The sequence below is a fragment of the Lutjanus erythropterus genome, chromosome 2, assembly GCF_056507025.1.
Source record: "Lutjanus erythropterus isolate fLutEry1 chromosome 2, fLutEry1.hap2, whole genome shotgun sequence".
In the NCBI taxonomy this organism is placed as follows: Eukaryota; Metazoa; Chordata; class Actinopteri; order Lutjaniformes; family Lutjanidae; genus Lutjanus; species Lutjanus erythropterus.
Window position 1 is genome coordinate 12,648,287 of NC_139318.1, and position 19,734 is coordinate 12,668,020.

Sequence of the window (19,734 nt, forward strand, 5' to 3'; positions counted from 1 at the left end):
TACATTTGCACACAGTTTTTCTTAGGGTTCTTCCAAACATCTTAGGGTTCTTCCAAACATCTTGGAGAACTAACCACAGATCTTCTGTGGATGTAGGCTGCCTCAGATCCTTCTTTCTCTGGCTATGGCTCTGTGAGGGCCATAACCATCACTTCCAGGACTCCTTGTTCTTCTTTACGCTGAAGATAGTTTCTAATGACATTGGCTGTATGTTGTTGTCCTGCTGCAGAATAAATTTGGGGCCAATCAGATGCCTCGTTGATGGTATTGCATGATGGATAAGTATCTGCCTGTATTTCTCAGCATTGAGGACACCATCAATTTTGACCAAATCCCCAACTCCATTTACAGAAATGCAGCCCCAAACTTGCTTCACTGTTGCCTGCAGACACTCATTATCTCACCGCTCTCCAGCCCTTCAGTAAACAAACTGCCTTCTGCTACAGTCAAATATTTCAAATTTTGACTCATCAGTCCAGAGCACCTGCTGTTATTTTTCTGCACCATAGTTCCTCTGTTTTCATGCATAGTTGAGTCGCTTGGCCTTGTTTCCATGTCGGAGGTTTGGCTTTTTGATCACAATTCTTCCATGAAGACCACTTCTGGCCAGACTTCTCTGGACAGTAGATGGGTGTACCTGGGTCCCACTGGTTTCTGCTAGTTCTGAGCTGATGGCACTGCTGGACATCTTCCAATTTGGAAGGGAAGTAAGCATAACGTGTCTTTTTCCTTGACCGACCTCTGCGTCTACAGTCATCAACTTTGCCCATTTCCTTGTGTTTCTTCAGATGAACTTGAACAGCACATCTGTTGCAGTAGAACTACCTTGTGTGTTGTTGCTGTGCTCAGTCTTGTCATGGTGTCTAACCTGTCCTGACATGAAACTATCTACCACAACCTCACCTTGGTAGCAGAGTTTGGCTGCTCCTCACCCAGTTTTAAGCCTCCTGCACAGCTGTTTCTGTTTCAGTTAATGACTGTGTTTCAACCTACGTATAACTGCAAATGTACCCAGAAGAATTGATGCTGTTTTCAAGGAAAACCAAATATTGATTTGATTAAGATTTTTCTTCTGTTCGCTCACTTTGCATTTTGTAAATTGATAAAAAATAAAGAAAGCATTCCTACTTTACAGCATTTCTTCACACCTGCCTAAAAGTTTTGCACAGTACTGTATATAACAGTTCACTTTAGGTATGAACAGGAGTTTGAGTGCTTGTTTGTCTCTGTCTGTTAAGAGACCCCTTGTGACTCTTCAAGGATAAGTGGTTACAGATAATAATGAATGAATGAATACATAAACTGCTGCCTGTAAAAGTAAAAATAAACTGAATTGAATTGAACAGCATATACGCTGATACTGACATAACTGTTCCAGGCCCATATTGGTCGGTCTCTAGAACAGACCTAGCAAATGTCACATTATTATGATTTCATTATTTTTTTTTCAGAGAAAATGAAAATTGCGATGCAAAATGATTATTATCACTATCATAAATCATGTCATTATCACAATATCCGTCAAAATAATTGTAATATGATTTTTTTTTTTTGCCAAATCTTTCAGCCCTACTCTCCAATGAGCAACCAATGGCAGAAGACAGCTGCAAAACATCAGCAGTGCATCGCCCGTTTTTGAAATGGTGCTTGTGGTCCAGCAGCCCGTACATTCTCAGGTAGGGCAGAAGGAAAAATATCATTTTCATAACGGTGAAGAGCAGAGCAGAACACAAACCACAGAGGGTCTCAGTAATTCCTTCCATTTCATTTAGACGCTGTTGGCTGGAGAACAAAGGTTTCTGGGTAGCTGTGAGACAATGTGAGAGCAGAAGAGTCGTGAGCAGCGCAAGACGTCTGGGGTGTTGACCTCCGACGAGTATTCCAGCTATAGGCCTAATGAGGCCTGGTTCACTGGTGTCTTATCCTTATTACTTTTGGTTATAATGAGGGTCAGGCTGTTAGGCCATTCAGCTGTGATCACCCTTATTAGGAACCAAGAGAGGGAGAGACAGAGGGAGAAGAGAAAGAGAGAGCTAGTTCACAGGGAGAAGAGGGTTTTCTTTTCTTCTGCTGCTTGTGGTGGTGTGTTTTGTCTGGGTATAGGATACCCTGGATGCATCTTGAGGATTCTGTTTGATTTTGTTTTGTATCGGCAATTAGCAGATGGAAGCGACTGATACATGAGAAGCCTCTGATAATTACACTTGGCTTCACACATACGCTCACACATGTATACAAGCACAACACTCACGTCAGATGTCTATTTCCAGCTCAGACTTTCTTACCCTATAGCGTTGAGCGGGATAAAAGGAGTAAGAAGAAAAAAAACAATCAGTGAAGAGAGCTTTGCTATTAAAAGGTCCCTCGTGGCTGAAACATGAAAAACACATACAAATAATTAAATTAACACAAAATGTCACCCTGCTCAGCTGCACGAGTTGCTGGGGTCGTTGGGAATTAATTAGACCAAAATATTAACGAGAATTACAGAGAATGAAAGAATCTTACAGAGATCGAAGATGATAAAAGCGAAGCGGGAATTGAAGGAGCAAACAATCTCGTCAAAGCTGAAGAAGACACTCATGGTGGACATCATTTCCCCCAACACATTTTAGAAATGCAACCGGCCCTTTTTAGATTAAGACTGGCTCAAGTTAACACAAAATATGTACCAACAACTAAACTAATCTTTGCACTGAATATTATTAAAGCCTCTGGAAATGTGGCTTCAAATAGTAAAAATCCATATATCATATCAAAGAACTTTTTTTTATTAATCATCCACAAAGATCTGAGTGACCTACTTCATAGAACAGTGCATTATGGTTTAGATTGGCAGCTGCAGCAAAAGATGCTTTAGCCACTTACAAAAAGGATCACCTAAAAAACAAGTCAGTGTTGGTTGGTTTGTTTGTGTGTGGTGTTGTGTGACCGCAGTGTTCTGACATGTTAGCTTGAAGTGGGACTAATGTTGCTTGCCACGGATCGGGGCAGCAATAGAGCAGCGACTCCTGTGTCCTGCAAGGTAAATTTTTTTTTTCAAAGGAGTCTTGATGGTTATGTAAAGTGGTGAAAATGTTCTACGTATAGAGCACACTTGAACCAATATTGATTTCTGCATTGAAAAAGTGCTGCTTTTGTCAAAGGAGTTTGAAGTGATTTATTAGCTTCAGCTCCTCATTGTTGAGTAGGCTCAGAGGACATGTGTGTGTACACAGCAGAGTAGTGTAAAATTAGCATTTTTCATGTCTACTTAAATAACTAACAAACAGTATCGTACAGTTTCTGACATCCCTGTGTTTAAATACTACCAGTCACAACACAGCGGAGTGGGACCATACAAATAGGCTTATAATATAAAGCTTCTATACTTAATTCTTTCAATCCTCCAAAAGAATTTGTACGTCCATTGTACCTCTTTCCTCAGGCTGTGGTCTCCTAAATTCATTCTCATCATGAAAATTGGTTTTATTTTTGATTCATAATTTATTATTGTTATGTGAGCGTCAAGCGTCAAGAGTGGCCAGTCCCCCGGTTTGTTACCCGAGTGGCACAACTCAGGAACTGATGTCAACTTTTATGATTGATTTCTTCAATCAGTTGCATCATTTTAGTGATAACTGTCCAAACACAAGCATACCCCAATTCAAACCCAATGTCAGGAGTGAACAAATCTTAATATTTTATATTATATTAATATTTTGAATTTGGATTAAAACCATTTTTTCATACATTTTTAGATGCTTATTATTATGTACATTATACCCTAAATTACATGGTTAGAGGAGGATCTGAGTCAGATTTGAGTTTCCAGGGTCTTTGATATCCATTAACGTCACATCTCAAAGCGCGCCCTCGTCTTTTTTCATGAAACACCGAACATCAAACGTCTGAATGTACGTTGGCAACTCATGCTTTCCATCTGTACTCAGGCCTCTCAGCCCACACATCCCCAACCCTTCGCTGAAAGCTTTTATCAATGTCACTTGATCCGGCAGAAGGTGAAAGTAGCAGCAGTGGAGAGGGACCTTGTGGTTTTGGAAGGAAGGAAGACTGATGCCCCCCACTTTGAAAAGCTAAGATCAAAACAAACTCCTCATTAGGCTACATACAAATGCATCATGTTACATCATGGAAGTGTGTGCTGCATATTGCTGAAATGAGTGTGCCTCAGAAAGGGAAATGAACCATTCAGAAATAGCACACAAAGCACCATCATGCTTTACTCCGGTAGAAAAGGCAAAAAAGCTTGAAAAGTAGACAATTTCAGAAATAGCTTCAAATGGATGGCATGCAAGTAGGATGAGGAGGAATTCACACTTTAGACAGGTGATGTAGAAATGAATAGGAGTGGAGAAGATGCTGAAACTGCTTCACTTTCATATTACAAAAGCCCTCTAAGTACACACTCAACTGGAGAGTAATTCTGCTTGGTCTCCATTTGGGAGGAAAGACAAAGGTATGTGGATAGCAAGCTGGCTGCCTTCACTAATGTTTGGAGGTTGCATGGAGCACAGAGTGAATTTAGATAAGACCGTTTTGGACCTTTGTCATGATGAGGGGAACTATGTTCTAATTACATAAAAATAAGCTCCAGCAGCTTTTGTGGACTAACAAAATAGACCCAACCCTCAATCAGCATGAGGATGAGTAGATAATGACTGAATTTTCAGTTTGGGGTGAACTATCCCTTTAATAGCAAACATGAGATAATCTGGCTGCTGTCATTGCTAGCCGTTAGCTATTTGGGACCAGATTATTGCCACTAACGAAAGCATTTACCTGACTGATCCTTGAAATGTTTGACAAAATCAGACACAAAATCAGACCACTTCTGTTTTAGTTAGACGACTGCTAAAATGTCACACCAACCTGATCAACCTTGCAGTCATGACCAACCTGGTCTAAGACTGTGAAAGGCCAAGTACTGTACTGACAAGGAGCTATTAATGATGACTGATATATGAGAGGTACAATAATGTAAAAGTTGTTCTGAAAAATATTCCATGCAACAATTTTGGGGCTCATCTGTAAAGTTTTGGGCCACACTTCATTTTACAGGATACAAATGAGACATAAGAGGCTGTAATTTGTACCAAATTAGACAAAAACCTAGATGTTTATCAGGCCCTTATTAGACTAAATTGGAAGTTGATTAAGTAAACATTACAATGGAACTGTAAAGAGTTCCTTTGTAATTACGGCTGAACGATTTTGAAAAAATATCTAATTGTGATTATTTTGACTGATATTGTAAATGTGATATGAATTACAATATTAAAAGTAAAAAAAGAAGTGTGATTTTGATGAATTTTTAAGCCTGTAATCTCTGCCACACGACATTCATTAACTTTAGGTTTAACTTTAACATTAAGATGTTTTTGAACATGCAAATATTGTACCTCCTGTGATTTGAAAATTGCAGAAAACCATATTGTGATTTTGATCAAAATTAATTGTGCAGCAATAGTTGTCCCTAATTACCCACGAATGAAATCTAATAAAGGGTCTAACAGTGGGAAACTATACACTTTAGTTTACAGTACAGTTCTGTTGTAATGTTTTAATACGGTATCTACATGATAGATGAGAAGAATCCAGTCTTCCCAGACCCTTCTCAACTGATTGGAAAGTTGCTGTTTGAAGGCGGGGCTTAGCGAATGGTCATTTACACTCTTAAGTCTAATAAGGTTCTAATAAACGGTCTAATTCTGTCTAATAAAGAACATTTTATGTTGAGTTTTTATCTAATTTATACAAAGTAGTATTAACTTATGTGCCATGTACCATTAGGTGTATAGTGTCTAATAAGCTTAAAGTTGTGTTTGTTTAATGACTAATAATGAACATATTATGTTTACTGTTTTTGTCTAATTTAAAACAAAGTGCAACTTGTTATGTCTTATTAGTATACTGTAAAATAAAGTGCAACCAATTGCTGTTATAAGTGACCTTCTTTTTTGGGATAAAATGATTAGAATGTGGATTGTAGAGCTTTCAGCCAATCCAGCAACCCAAACCCCTCTGCTATAGTGTTTTTTTTTAATTTTTTTTTTACCTGTTTCTATTCATTTTTTCTTTTATGTACTGAAGTTAAGTTACATCACGCAGCACACTGAAAATACACACACACACACACACACACACACACACACACACACACACACACACACACACACACACACACACACACACACACACACAATAAAAGTCACAATTCCCACTGTGGAAGAATCCAAAGCAAACCCAAACTATTTCAGAATGAGAATAGCGTGGTGTGGTGCTTGGATTGTTTCTTTGGTATTGTGTGACCTGTGGGCTGCCTTATTGATTGAGTTTTCATTAGTGGCCCATGACTCAGAGGTGTTCTGAGTATTTGAGTGGGGAACAGATTTTATTTGTTCATATAAACCTGGAGCTTTCTGAGCAGCCGTCATCTTTTGTGCTGGAGAACAGCAGCATGTTTACTGTAATATTGACTTACAAAGAAAAGGAGGCAGAGAGACACAGAGTGTGAGAGTGGCCTGAGAAGAGAGTGACTCATGGAGGCAGAGTGGTGGAGGTAGCAGCCCGGGGCCACCGCATCCTGATGTCTCCTCTTTAAAGCAGGGAAATGAAATGAGAGAAGTGATGGAGGGAAGATGCCACTCGTCAGGGCCGGCCCTGCCATCTTCTTATCACCAACCGCAGCCTGTGGCTGGAGGGCCCCACACAGATGAGAACTGTGGTGTTGCTGAGACCACAGGGGATCCACCAAAGCGCGCTCAGGGTATGAATGATGTATGACAGAGCTGAATCTAACGCAATTCAAAACAGGCTCAAACTGCAGCAAATCAAGGTCCTGTAAGGTTAAAAGTTTTAAGCTAGCTAGTCTGAAGCAGCGTATGGCTAGTGTTTCAGAGAGGTCAAAGGTTAATTGCCTTTCCAGAAGTCTCTTGGGTGGACTGTTGTGTGCAGCAACTGAATTGTGTTTCAGGAAGAGCGTACAGTAATTCTGTCTCTGTCCTCTCTGTTGGTTTCTGCATTGCAGACCATGACGGTGTGGGAGGATATTACCACTGGCATTGCAATGGTGAGGTGACCAATTTCAAAACACATCTGTTCAATTATACCTGAGAACCCTGAGATAATTAACTCTCTTCCCTCTGGCTTCTGCTGAATTACTATTGATTCCGGGAACTTAGGAAGCAGCCTAAGCTCTTCTCTGCAGGATTGTGTATGCAGGGATTATAAAGTCATAAACTTGTCGTTTGTGTTTTTTCAGCTTTGCAATCGGCAGCCTATGAAAGTTTAATGTGTACATAAAACTATTCAAAGACCATTTTATAAAGAGATGGGGGAGCTAATAAAAAGATGAAAGGGAGAAATTTAAGATGGATGGATAGATAGATAGATAGATAGATAGATAGATAGATAGATAGATAGATAGATATCTGTATGGTATGGTAAAAAAAATCATATTGCAATGATGAGTAAGAAGGAAATTTTTTGCATCGCAATTTTCATTTTCACTGAAAAAGCTATGATCATGATGGTGTGACATTTATTGGACTCTGTACCAAACAAACATGTTTTCTTACATCAAGAGAACAAGATTTGTATGCCAGGGCATCTCATCAGCACTACAGTGCTTCATTATCATGCTTTTTTGTCAAATATTTTTCTTTTCTCCCAAAAATTGCAGGTTTTCAAGATTTGAGAAATTGCACTTGGCCGTAGAGACCCATTCCTCTTGGTAAACATTAGGGTTGGGCTATGTGTTGAAAATTTGACATCCTCGTCCTCCCGAGTCTCATCTGAGAGATGTGTGCAAACAATGAGTTCATTGTGTTAGGCAAACCATGTCCAGTAAACAAAGTGTCAAACAGAGTGTCAAAGAATCAAACATTCTCACTCCTACTTTCCTTATTAAACAGAAAAACACAACCGATCACCTTCTGAATCCAGGTTTCTTTCTTTTTACTGCACGTAAGTGGCTTGTTAACTCATTGTAAAGCATACTTCATTCAAACTCACCAAGGCTGTCTTTGTTAGTCTTTCCACTCTTCCAACAATCAGCGACTCTCTCTCAAAATAAATCCATAAACTTGCTGAGGTTGATGTAAAAAAGTTTGGCTCTACAGGCTCTCAGTCCTCTTATTCGTCACCCAGAATGTCAAATAATGCTCAAAATATTGCCCCGAGAAACACCTGTGATGGATTCAGCCCATTGCTGATTGGCGATATATATTTGTCCAGTCACCCAGCCCTAATAAACATTATGATGTTTTGTTGTAGGGTGGAGCATCGGTGGAGGCAAAACAATTCCCTAAACACATTAGCTAACACTAGCTAGTAAGATTTGTTGGTTTGTTTCTTCACAGTGGATGAAGAAAATAGAAACTATTCATAATATGTACGGTCACAAACTCTCCAGGACCAAGAGTGTAAATTGAAAAATTTCACATGAAGCCGTGTGGCTGACCTGTATGTGTTCGCTCAGTGGACCGAGTTCATCACAGGTTGTTTTTCCTTTTCTGTGGGTAATTTTTGTCAGTTTATTTTGCCAATTTAATGGTCTGGACAAACGACAGGCGCTGTTCCACGACACACTCAGTGACCCAGTACACACCCATTGAGCCGGAGAATGAGTGAGAGTGGTGGTGTAATTAAGGATTTTATTTCGACCAAACCAGAGTTGATGATTGTTGAAATGGGGAAAGACTCGCCAAGACAGTTTCGGTGAGTTTCATTTGGTGAGTCAGTTGAGCTTAAATGAAATGTGTTGTATTTTTTTTTATTACTGAGGAAAATAGGTGTGAGAATATTTCCCAAACATTTTGTGCGTTCATTTAATTTATTTTGCCGCGGCTCGCACACATCTCGCAGCTTTCGTCTTATTGCGTTTAACCACAGCTTACTTTAGGTTTTTTTTTTGACAGGCAGTAAGCAATAGGCAATAAAACTTACATTTTGAGCTGTTACTACTTTGATTTTGGTGGCAACATCACAGCAAGATGACATTTTTACTTGGTTATGTGGCGTGACTCCAGTTTTTCCTTTGTTTTGCCTCCAGATAACACCGTAAAGTAATCATAACACGAACACTAAAAGGGTCTGTTCTGATTTTGATCATATTTGGATTAATTGTGCAGAGATGGATGGATGGATAGGTAGATAGAAAGAAAGACAGACAATCCTGACAGCGCTCATATTTTTCCCTACACATTTACGTCAGTGTCACTTCACAAAGAAACTGCATGTTATGCAGAAGGTAAAGCAGCATGAAAGCCACTGCCCTTGTGATGTGAGAAGTGGATTTCCACAGGACTAGTTGCCATAGCAGCCTCCCTTCAATGATTCTAATAATGGCTGATAAGTTTGAAATGCAGTGCTGATGGTGAAGGAATGCGTCCCCGTATTGTCGAGGGAAGCGAAATTAACAGAATGGCCGCTGCTCTGCACATATGAGACGGGAGGGTTTCAATAGCAGGTTGTTGAGACTTGAACATGAGAGGCGTCCCCTTGAAAACATCTCAAAAAGCAGATTGTAATGCGACAAATCACACAGAGTCATTCAACTGGAAATGCTTTCAGCGTGGAGCCCTTTCAGCCACAGAATATTTGACTTGGCCTCATTGATTTGTCCCCTTCAGCTTCTGCACATTTACAGGGTTTTCTTAAAACTAGGCATAAAAATCAAATGTCCTTTAAAAGTAACTATAAAAAAAACAAATGTCCTTTACAGAAAAAGGGGACTGGAGATTTTTATTGCATTAATGCAAAGCTGGAGCAGTAAAATAAAAGCTATGTCATTACTTCAAAATGTAATGATGTATCTTGAACTTTTGTATTTCTCATAAGAAAGTCGATGCAGAAAGAGAGCATCCATTCATTTCTTTCAAGAGCTGAAATTCCTGCAATTCTCTACTGTAAGCCGCCTGATAAAGGAAAAACCCAGATAGAGGTTTTCATCACTGGCATGTCTTCACGCTGCACAACTGCTCTCCATACCCGACTCTACAGAAAATCAATTTGCACCCTTCAGAATTAACTGTGTCCAATTCCCACGGATATGTTTATTTCATTCACTCCAAATGAGATTATGGACCAACAGAGTGACCCTGAAAATATCCGTAGCAAATCCATTTCTTGATGCATGGCAGGGTCTCTGTTGCTCGTAAGGTGGAGCATAAAAGCTGCGTGTGTGTACTGTATTTCAGTGTGAGGAGTTCACTGCAAACGTTTTTAAGATGACAGGTTCAATATTGTGTCAAGTAATGAGCGTAATCCCCTATTTGCATGATGTTTCTTCTTTTGTGTTTCGGGTGCTGTTGTGAGTTTTCTTTTTCATCTGGCTGGCAGCAAAGCATCATGGGACATCACAGTTTGGCGACTGCATTCAATACAGTTCAACAAAGTCTCCACCTGATATCAATACCCCATTGAAACCCAATAGAGTCGACCTTGTTTTGTTTAGCAGCTGTTGTCAATTCTTGCGGTTAGGTGACTGGTTTTAAATAATTAACTACTCCTCACTGTGCAAAAATACACTGAATAATCAGGGATAGACACTAATAGTCCATATATTTGGTGGCCAAAGGGCATTTTTGGTGGCCCAAATGTAAAGTTATGTAAAAACAATACAGAATAGATCATTTAACACAACTTAACACAGTTTTCTGTGACTGTGACATGCTTCCAGAGGAAAAAAGGGCTAGACTTCTCATCTAGTTGTGGAAACTGGTAGCCCACTTAAACTCCTCCTTTCATTCACCTCTAAATTTTCATTGCTGTTTAATTTTTTTTACATAGTCTGTCCTTTGCACTCCTGGTTCTTGTGTAAGGATTGTGTCAACAGTAGCCTCAGTAAGCTCAGACTTCAGAAGCATTGACATATTAATAGCTGGCTGGGGAATTAGTATGTAGAATGTAGGTGAAGGGAACCATGGACATGGAAAATTTGATGGCCACAGAGTAACTTTTTGTGGCCACAAGCTGTTGAGTCATGGTCAAACCAAATGAAACTGCAAAAATATGCAATACAGTGCATTTAAGAACACTTTACAGGTGACCACAGTACCTGCATCAACAGTCACAGTGCTGCCCTTAAATTACATTCAGTTTGACTCTTTTATAATGCTTGGAAAGACTTATTTTTGCAGAGCATAAAGGGAGACAGTTTTATCTAAAAAGTGCATAGAATAGCTGAGAGGTAATAACTGGCAATTTTATTATTTTGGGAGGCGACAGTCTTCCTGCCAAAGCTGCTTTAATTTAATGACTGGCAGGTAGAATGAGTGTGACTATGCCTCTGGCTATTCAGAGAGTGAAAAACACTCCCACCTCACCTGCAGCCGTGCAAAGGAAGGGCCCTGTGATACCGCTGCTACTTAAGTGCCAACAGTGCAGTGCCAAATCCTCGACCTTGGAGATCATAAGAGAATGTACTATTTCAGTTATGATGAACACGCACAATCAAAATGCGACACACTGGAAAAGTCTGGTCTGAGATTTTCCTGTAATTTGCTCCAAGAACATTCAAAAATAGCATGAGAGGAATAATCAGTCAAGGTTAACACCTCTCGAGTCACCAGAGAGACAAATATTTTCCTCTGCAGAGGAATTATAAAGTGACCTCAGCTGTATGGAAACTGTGCAAAATCCACAAGTCCATCGAAGCTGCAGCTTCTGCAGATTACAGTCCAAACCGCCTCAGAGAACCAGAACAGGGCCAGGGATCAATTCCTACTTCATTGGACACCAATTTAAAGTCACTCAGAGTGATTCACTTGGCTGCAGGGGCAGGTCCGGGGGCCCTTGTAATGAGATTCATGCGGCTTCTCCCTATCTTAAGCCAGCACTGACATCCTGGATACATTCATCCTCCACACTCACTCACACATCTCATTTGCCACTGCGTCACCACATGGAAGGGGTGTGTGTGTGTGTGTGTGTGTGTGTGTGTGTGTGTGTGTGTTTTTTTTCACAAATGGAAAGCAGTTAGGAGTGAAGGAATGCCAACAAATATTTCATCAAATTGTGTTAGTACTTTGTCCAAGGCAGAAAGCAGAATTCTTAAAGGAGAAATATGTAATATATTTACTGTGCAAATCATAAAAGAACAATGATATTTTATCAGAGATTAAGGAAACAGCCTAAGAAATATGAGCTTCTCTGACAACAAGGCTACAGCCAGCATGGTCTTTTGCGAAATTTCCATTATGGCACGAGTTAGTTTCTGTTGATGAGTTGTAAGAAATCATTAATAATCTTTTAGAAGCAGTAGATGTTAAATTGAGCAATAGTTTAACGGAGTCTGGCAGGCAGTAACATACCTCATTCTGTTTCAGCACATAGCTACAAAACAGCCAAACAGGGCCAGCTACATGTTCGCCAAGTTGCCGGTGAAGTGTTCCTTAAGTCCAAATTGATGTCAGTGAGCGCCTGTGTGTAGATTCAATGAACATGGTTTGTCAAGCTATCTTTTTTGTTTATGTCGCAGTAAACTGGAAACTGGCTAAGGGCAAGTCCGTTGTTCATATGGAACAGGAATTGTGAGGAGACGGAAAACAATTTATGACTGGTTGATGCACCACTGCGCTGAAAAAAGTTGAGGCCAGCTCAACTTCATTCGTAAGCGCCTCACACCAAACATGCAGCAACGTGTGTAATGTTCTGGTTTCATGTTTACCCGCTTCCACTGACAGTGACTTGTAGCCTGGAATGGAGAGTGGGTGGTCTATTCTTAGATGAATTTTTAATTGATATGAAACATGCACACGCTCAGTTCACAGACCAAACACATTCTAGAGGACACAGTGTATTCAAAGGAAAATAATTATTTGTTAACTCTAACTTCAGAAGGTGACTCATATGATGCAGAGGCACAGTGTGAGAGAAACTCACAGATTTGAAAAACACAATTTCTAAAATATTTGGATGTTGTCAAATGGCTGAAATTGCTTGTGTGTGAGTGTGTGGGTATGTGTGTGTCTATGATTACTGAGACCTGCTGAGAGCACCCCAGTGCACCCAGAGGGGTGGCAGGGGACAGATGGCAGGGAGGGACGAGAGTGGAAGCTGCCAAGCAGCATTAGTCACACCCATTACTCACAGACTCTGTGCTGGCAGACAACAAGTGACTGTGCCCCTGACGTCTACATAGCAGGAAATTCTCATTAACAATTTGCTCAGGAAGGAACAATGGGGGAGCAATTAGAGACGAGCAAAGAGGCATTAGAGAGAGAAAGGAAGGATGAGGAGCGAGACCTCCTCTCTGCTGTCACTGGATGCATCATCATCATCACCATTATCATCATCATCACTCCTTGGCGTGATGAAGTCAGACATTGGTCGGCTTCCCCTGAGTTTTCCTGCCTAAAATTACAAAAAGCGTGTGATATCACCAGCTCTGTGTGGACACTTGGGGATGTCAGGGTTTTGCCTCCTGTGACGTTCCTGAGCCTCCTCTGTCATTCCTGAACATCTAAGGACAAACACATCCTATGTGGTGTTGATCCCTGCACACAGAAGTGTGATCTAGGCCAGGCGTTCATTTTCCCCTTTTAGAAGCCTGCTAATGAAGTCACAAACAGGCCGACCCGGTGGGACGTGCTCAGCCTCCGCCGCAAAGATGGAGGGAGACTTGAGGACTAATTGGCAGCACCCTTGTTTCCAGTGTAATTGCACTTATCTAGCGAGTCACCTTCGAGGGTCATTTAGAGGCTCTGGATTAATTGAGCAGAGCGTTGCGGAGTGGAGGAGAGAGGAGCCAAGCGGAGCAGATATTTGGCCCATTACGCCGATCGCGAAACTTTCTCGGAGTCTGGCACGTCCGCTCACTCGGGACACTTTCAATCAGTCTGCCTTAATCGCTCCTCCACTGTGACTAACAAATGCTCGCACCAGTTTTCTTTTTATAGAATTCTTAGTGATCATTATTTCACAGCCCTACTCCCACCAGCCCACTCTAATGGGTCAGATACACCGCTTTAAGAGCGTGATGGAGTAATGACAGTGCTTTTAGCCTGCTCGTGTGCAAGGGAGTATGGGAAAAACAAGCTGCAGAGAGGACAGAGAGAAATGTTTCAAGTGGGATGTAAATTATGACTATGAGGTGGTGTGTCTGAGAGGGCAGCACGGTGCTTCATGCTATATGTCCTGTTGTAGAAATTCACACATTTCTCGTCACATCAAGGGCACATACTGAGCCTGCCAAAATACAACTGAGGAAACCAAAGTGTAATGAAACTCAGAGCTTGGGGAAATGGCTATTGTGTGTGTTTTGGCTTGCTTTAATGATGTACTAGGAGAGGCTGAAATTCATTTTCAAGGTCACTTGTCATGTTGGACTGTGTCTGTGGAGGTAACACTCTGGTCTTGCCATGGACAGATTATGAGAAAATGGACCCCTGGGCAGAGACATGTAAAAGGCCCCTCACACCTCTTACACAGAAGCACCCAGACTGACTTTGTGTCTCTTTGCACAGTTATTTAGTTTCTCTTTGTGGTCGTTCTGTGTCTTTTTGTAGTCGTTTTGCATGTCTTTGTAGTTCTTTTGAGTCTCTCCATAGTTTTTGGTCAGGATGTGCACGATTAGTCGACTACATGATTAAACGTTGCCACCCTTGCTAGTCAGCACCAGAAATACTAGTTGGCTAAACTATTTATCAATGTTTTATTCATGTACAATGCCAGTTAACTGTTACTAAGGTGTTATACAGCCGCCTGACACTAGTTGGGGCTGCGACTCCATCAGAGGGCAGCCCCTCTCGCCGTAAGCATGTATGCCCCAATCGCCCTGGCAACCCCGGATGTTTTTATCAGCAAAGTCGGACAGATGACAGATTGGAAATCCAGCATGTTTGGCAGAGTTTTAATCTAGAAAATGAAAATAACGTAGAATGTAGGCTGTGACAGAATAAACTGACTAGAGAAACATGTGACCACATTCAGCACAGACACAGTCATTAGCCTGCAGACAGAGCAGGCTGCTGCTGTTAGCACTGCTAACGTTAGCCACACTGTGTGGCAGACTGTCAGCTTAGGGTCTTTTTCTCACAGACACTGTAATCTTCTTCATTCTGAAAAAGTGAAGCACTTAGTGAGTTGTTACCATGTTTTATATGTTAATGTGCGGTTGTTCTTATTGCATGGCGCAGTGTCATGCATTTAAGCAGCATTATCCTTATCTTGAAATACTTGTTATTATTTTTGTTTGAGACAGCTGGAATCGTTTGTGTTTTCTACTGTGATTTTGAATTGGCTTTGAAAATTGTGGAATTTCACTGGTATTGTTATGTTTTTGGTATTGTGATATCCTTATAGGATGTAATACAAAATATTACAGGAAACAGTCAAAGACATGCAGGTTCCAGGTTCTAAAATATATGTATGTGTGAATACTATTTTACAGAAGAGGACAGAGGACTGGTAGAGAGCTGAACATTATAATGTCAGCTATGTGAAGTTGACCTTTGACCTTTTGGATGTAAAATATTAAATTTTGAGCTAATCTTTAGGTAACATTAAAATTCTTGAGTTATAACTCACTGTGTTCAGTGAGTGCACCTTGACCTTGACATTTGACCACTGAAATCTAATCTTTTCATCCTTGAGTCCAAGTGGATGCTTATACCAAGTTTAAAGAAATTCCCTCCAAACATTCCTGAGATATCACCTTCACGAGAGTTGGACATGAGGTCACAGTGTGATCGATCTTTGACCTTTGTCCACTAAAATGTAATCAGATCATCCTTGAGTTGAAGTGCACATTTGTACCAAATTTGAAGAAAGGCCCTCAAGGCATTCTGGAGATTCACAAGAATGGGAAGACCTGAAAAATAATACTGAGGCATAAATAAAAGCTGTTTTCAAGATTTTTCATAAATTGTAAATCACAGAGGTCCTCCAGCATATAGTCGTGAATGTGCACAAAAAAAATTGCTGATTGGTCCGGCAGTTTGCAAAATTAGCTGTAGACAAGCTGCAGGTCTTTTAATCACGCAGACACGCAAGTGATTGCATCATCCCCAACACGATCAGGACATTTCTACTTACAATTGAACTTTGTGACATTCAAACAGGAAATATCTAAAGTTAGTTAAAACAAAAGCTCTGACAGCTGTGAAGTGCAAGGACTCAGGAAGCCCGTACTGTAATGCATCCATGGCCTTGTACGTCATTGAGCTTCCTCTGTTTCAAACTTGTGGTTTGATATCAGTGAGGCTCATGCGCTCGGTCTAAAGCTCAGGCCTGCTTTTAGTCAATGTCAAAGGTTTGGTGAGATCAGCTCTTCACTTTTGATGGCTCAGCAGGTCCAGTATGCACTCATGAGGTCGCCACTACAAAGCTCACAGCAGTAGATGTAATGTAACCCTCTAAATGTAGCAGAACCTGAACGATAACGTTTCCCTTTTGTTCAGTTGTATGCATTTTAGCAGGGAGTGCATAGCTGCTGTTGAGTGCTTGCTGAACAAACTGAGGGGCTTAACCTTCTCTAATGCTTTCAGATTGATGCATCTACTGGAGTTCTTCCTTCCTCGCGTCTTTGTTGTTTGTTCATACAGCTGGATTACGCTGGTGTCTCTGCCGTTTGAGGGGGAGATGGATGTTGATGGGCCTGACCTTTCATTTGCGTGCTCCGCCATGCATGGCACACCAGTAGAGAGAACGCTTGTCAACACCCGGTGTGTGTGGGCAATATGTTTGTGTGCTTGTTGTAATCTCTTACTAAAACATCCGTAGCTTTCTCATTGAGAAAGAGGCAGAAGACAGATGAAAAGGGCATATTTGTGTTCTGCCACTTTGTGCAGCAGGAAAAAAAACTGTAGGGCAGATCTTTGAACAACTGCACTGTATGAGAGAGAGAGGGGGAGAGAGAGAGAGAGAGAGAGAGCGAGCGAGCATTGGCTGTAGCAAAATGTCAACATGATAAATCCAACCTTTACAAGCAGTCTCTGCTCTAACCGAGCTCGTGTCCCAGAATTAATAATCAGATATATCAAATTGTTTTGGAATAATTAATTCACCATGCTTGGTCATATATCCCCACTGTGAGGTCTATAAATCCCGCTTTTAAAAAAAGTTATGGCTAATATATACGCCGAGCGCTGCCCTGTGAGAAGCCTTAGGGGGGAAAAAGGTGCTTTTTATTGGCAGAGAGGATGGCGTTTGTTAAACAAGCCTCGCTAGAGCTCGGGGGATGTCAGGCCCACGTGAAAGAGAGATCAATCTCTCCGACCTGTGTCAAGCCTCTGATAGATGAAGCTGGAGAGGGGGAGGGGCTGTCATTGTTTCAGATGGTTTTACCTCAGAGTCCACTGGCCGCCGCTGTACACAGCGTCAGTGAAACCCGGCGAGGCTGGATGCAGAAAACAAACCTCAGCAGAGCTGTCAGCCGACCACTTTCATCCACTCATTCAGCCAATGCGAGACCGGCCCCTGATTCCTGGAGGATTTCCGAGCATATTTTTTTTTTAACGTCGGTGAAACCTGAATTTTCATGTGCAGGTTAAAGGTCATGGTGGAGCAACTGGTTCATGTATTTGTGCTAACCTGAGACTAAATCTCAAAAAACGATTTTGTCTGAGCTAGCACAGCAGGGGCTGTAATGTATTCTGTACAGCAAATATCCTGGCTTTATAGTCACATGGGCTTTGATCAAGCTAAATTGTTTGTATTGACCCAGCCCCTGTAAACCTTCCAATATATCACTCAACAGGCGCCACCGAGCTATAGAAGCACATACGCCACTTACTCTGATCAAATTGTTGCTATAAAATTATAATGGGTAAACCACAGCTTTAAAATCTTTAGCTATCTTAATGTCTGCTCATGAAAATGTAACACTGGACTGAAATCACTTTGCTGAAGCCCATAGGGTGTAAAATTCTTGCTCCCAATAAGCAGAAATACATTTTCACTGTTTTTACACCAAAATTAATCTACATGCAGTTTTTCTAAGCACGGAAAAACCTGGTAAAAATAGGTGATAGACTCCTTTTGTGTTTGCATTTGTGTTTTTTTTTCCTGATGCACACCAGAAAGTCGACACTCAATTCGTGTGGAGAAGAGAGAAAGATGTTTTTAATCGTCTGTGTGTTCAGCTCAGTACTTTTGTAGCTTAACTTAATAACTAAATCTCTGTTGTTTGAAGTGTAGCTTCTGTCCTGTGATGCTGTTTGTACTTTCAGGTATCTGCTTTGTTTTACCTTTTCATATTTGCTTTCAGCTGGAGTTAAGCTTAAGTTGCGGCATTTCTTGATTGTGCAGCTTCATAATAAAGCTTCAAAATATGAGCGGACTTTTATTGTAAAGAATTTAATAGGCAATGAATCATGATTGTACTCTTTCCCACTGAAGACAAATGCCTGTGAGTTTTTTGTCCAATTTAAAAGGAACTTTAGTGACACTGAAATGCAGTTACAACAATAGATATTGGTGCTGATGTAAATTAAAGTCAGATATAGAATAATATTTTATGAATGAAATGCACGTCAAACACCATGAAAACAATTTGCAAGTGTTGCAGATGAATAATACATAATAATACAATGCATTTATTGTAATGTGGCATAATTATGGCTGATTCATTTTCTTTATTTCATAATATGGTCAGAGTCTCTGACCATATTATGAAATATTATGAAATAAAGAAAACCAAAACCAAAGTGTCAAACCCAGGTGTCAACTCTCTGACTCAGAGAGTTGACACCTGGTTTTGTGTGAATATAGTGATACATTTCATACCATGTACCATGTTTTGCCTTAAATGCTCTCAAATGCAATGATACTAAAACCAACAACTTGAATTGTAAAGTCTAGTGTGTAAGATGTACAGGGATTTGTTGGGAGAATAAGGCAGACATGGAATATAATATTCATAAGCACATTTTCATTAGTTTATAATCACCTGAAAAAAATTGTGTTTTTGTTGGGCTGCACCTAACAATTATTTTTTAAATGATTAATCTATCAGTTATTTATTCAATTAATTGATTAATCTATTGATTAATTTATCTCATGTCTCCTTAATATTTCAATATTTTATTCAACCATAATTCTGAAAAAAGAAAAAAAAAGAAAAAAGGAAGCTCATTAGAATAATGATAGTAGTGACGTATTTTAAAGTTAGTCTAATGTCCTCCCTATTTAGCAGACTCCATGTCAGATGCCTGATCAGAAAATTAATGGACCATAAATTCAAAAGGAGCTGTGATGCTTATTAATTTAATAACTAATCAGTGACAGCCCTTCACTGAACTGGACAATCAGTATTTTGACTGAAAACTCGTCATGATGTAGAATTATTTAATCACTGGAGTCATATGCAGGTGTGACGATTACTGGTGAGTATTTTTGCATCAGTGTGGATCAAAGAAAATACTTCTTGTAATTTTCCAGCTGACTGAAATGAATTCTGTAATGTAAAGTGAACAGGAAGTACAAAATGGCAGAATAAGACTGTTAGATGACTCATGGTGTAAATTTAACAGCAGTGGTACAGACATTACTTCAGACACGGGTTGATGAAGAAACTTGTAGAAAATCTATTTTAAGTGACTTCTACTGACAGAAACATGTTCCACATGTTGATAATTCTCATAAATCGTGTTTGGGTGCTGACAGAAAGTAAACAGGATGCTGCTGCAGGGGAAGGACAGGTCGCTCGGTGCTTCACTTCCAGCACTCATGCAAAGCAGTTTGTCCTGCTGTGATCATGAAGTCATGTCCAATTTGTGGAGCTAAAGA

General features: G+C 40.3%; 1 protein-coding gene across 1 annotated transcript in view; it reads left to right on the plus strand.

Moving 5' to 3' along the window:
* Positions 1–1,566: 1,566 nt before the first annotated feature.
* The window catches only part of cdh4 (cadherin 4, type 1, R-cadherin (retinal)), a 414,572-nt gene continuing 396,404 nt past the window's right edge, over positions 1,567–19,734 (plus strand). The window contains exon 1 of the mRNA XM_084728666.1: positions 1,567–1,676. Within this exon, the coding sequence (XP_084584792.1) occupies positions 1,641–1,676 (36 nt within the window). The 5' untranslated portion in view covers positions 1,567–1,640. The remainder of the gene's footprint in view (positions 1,677–19,734) is intronic.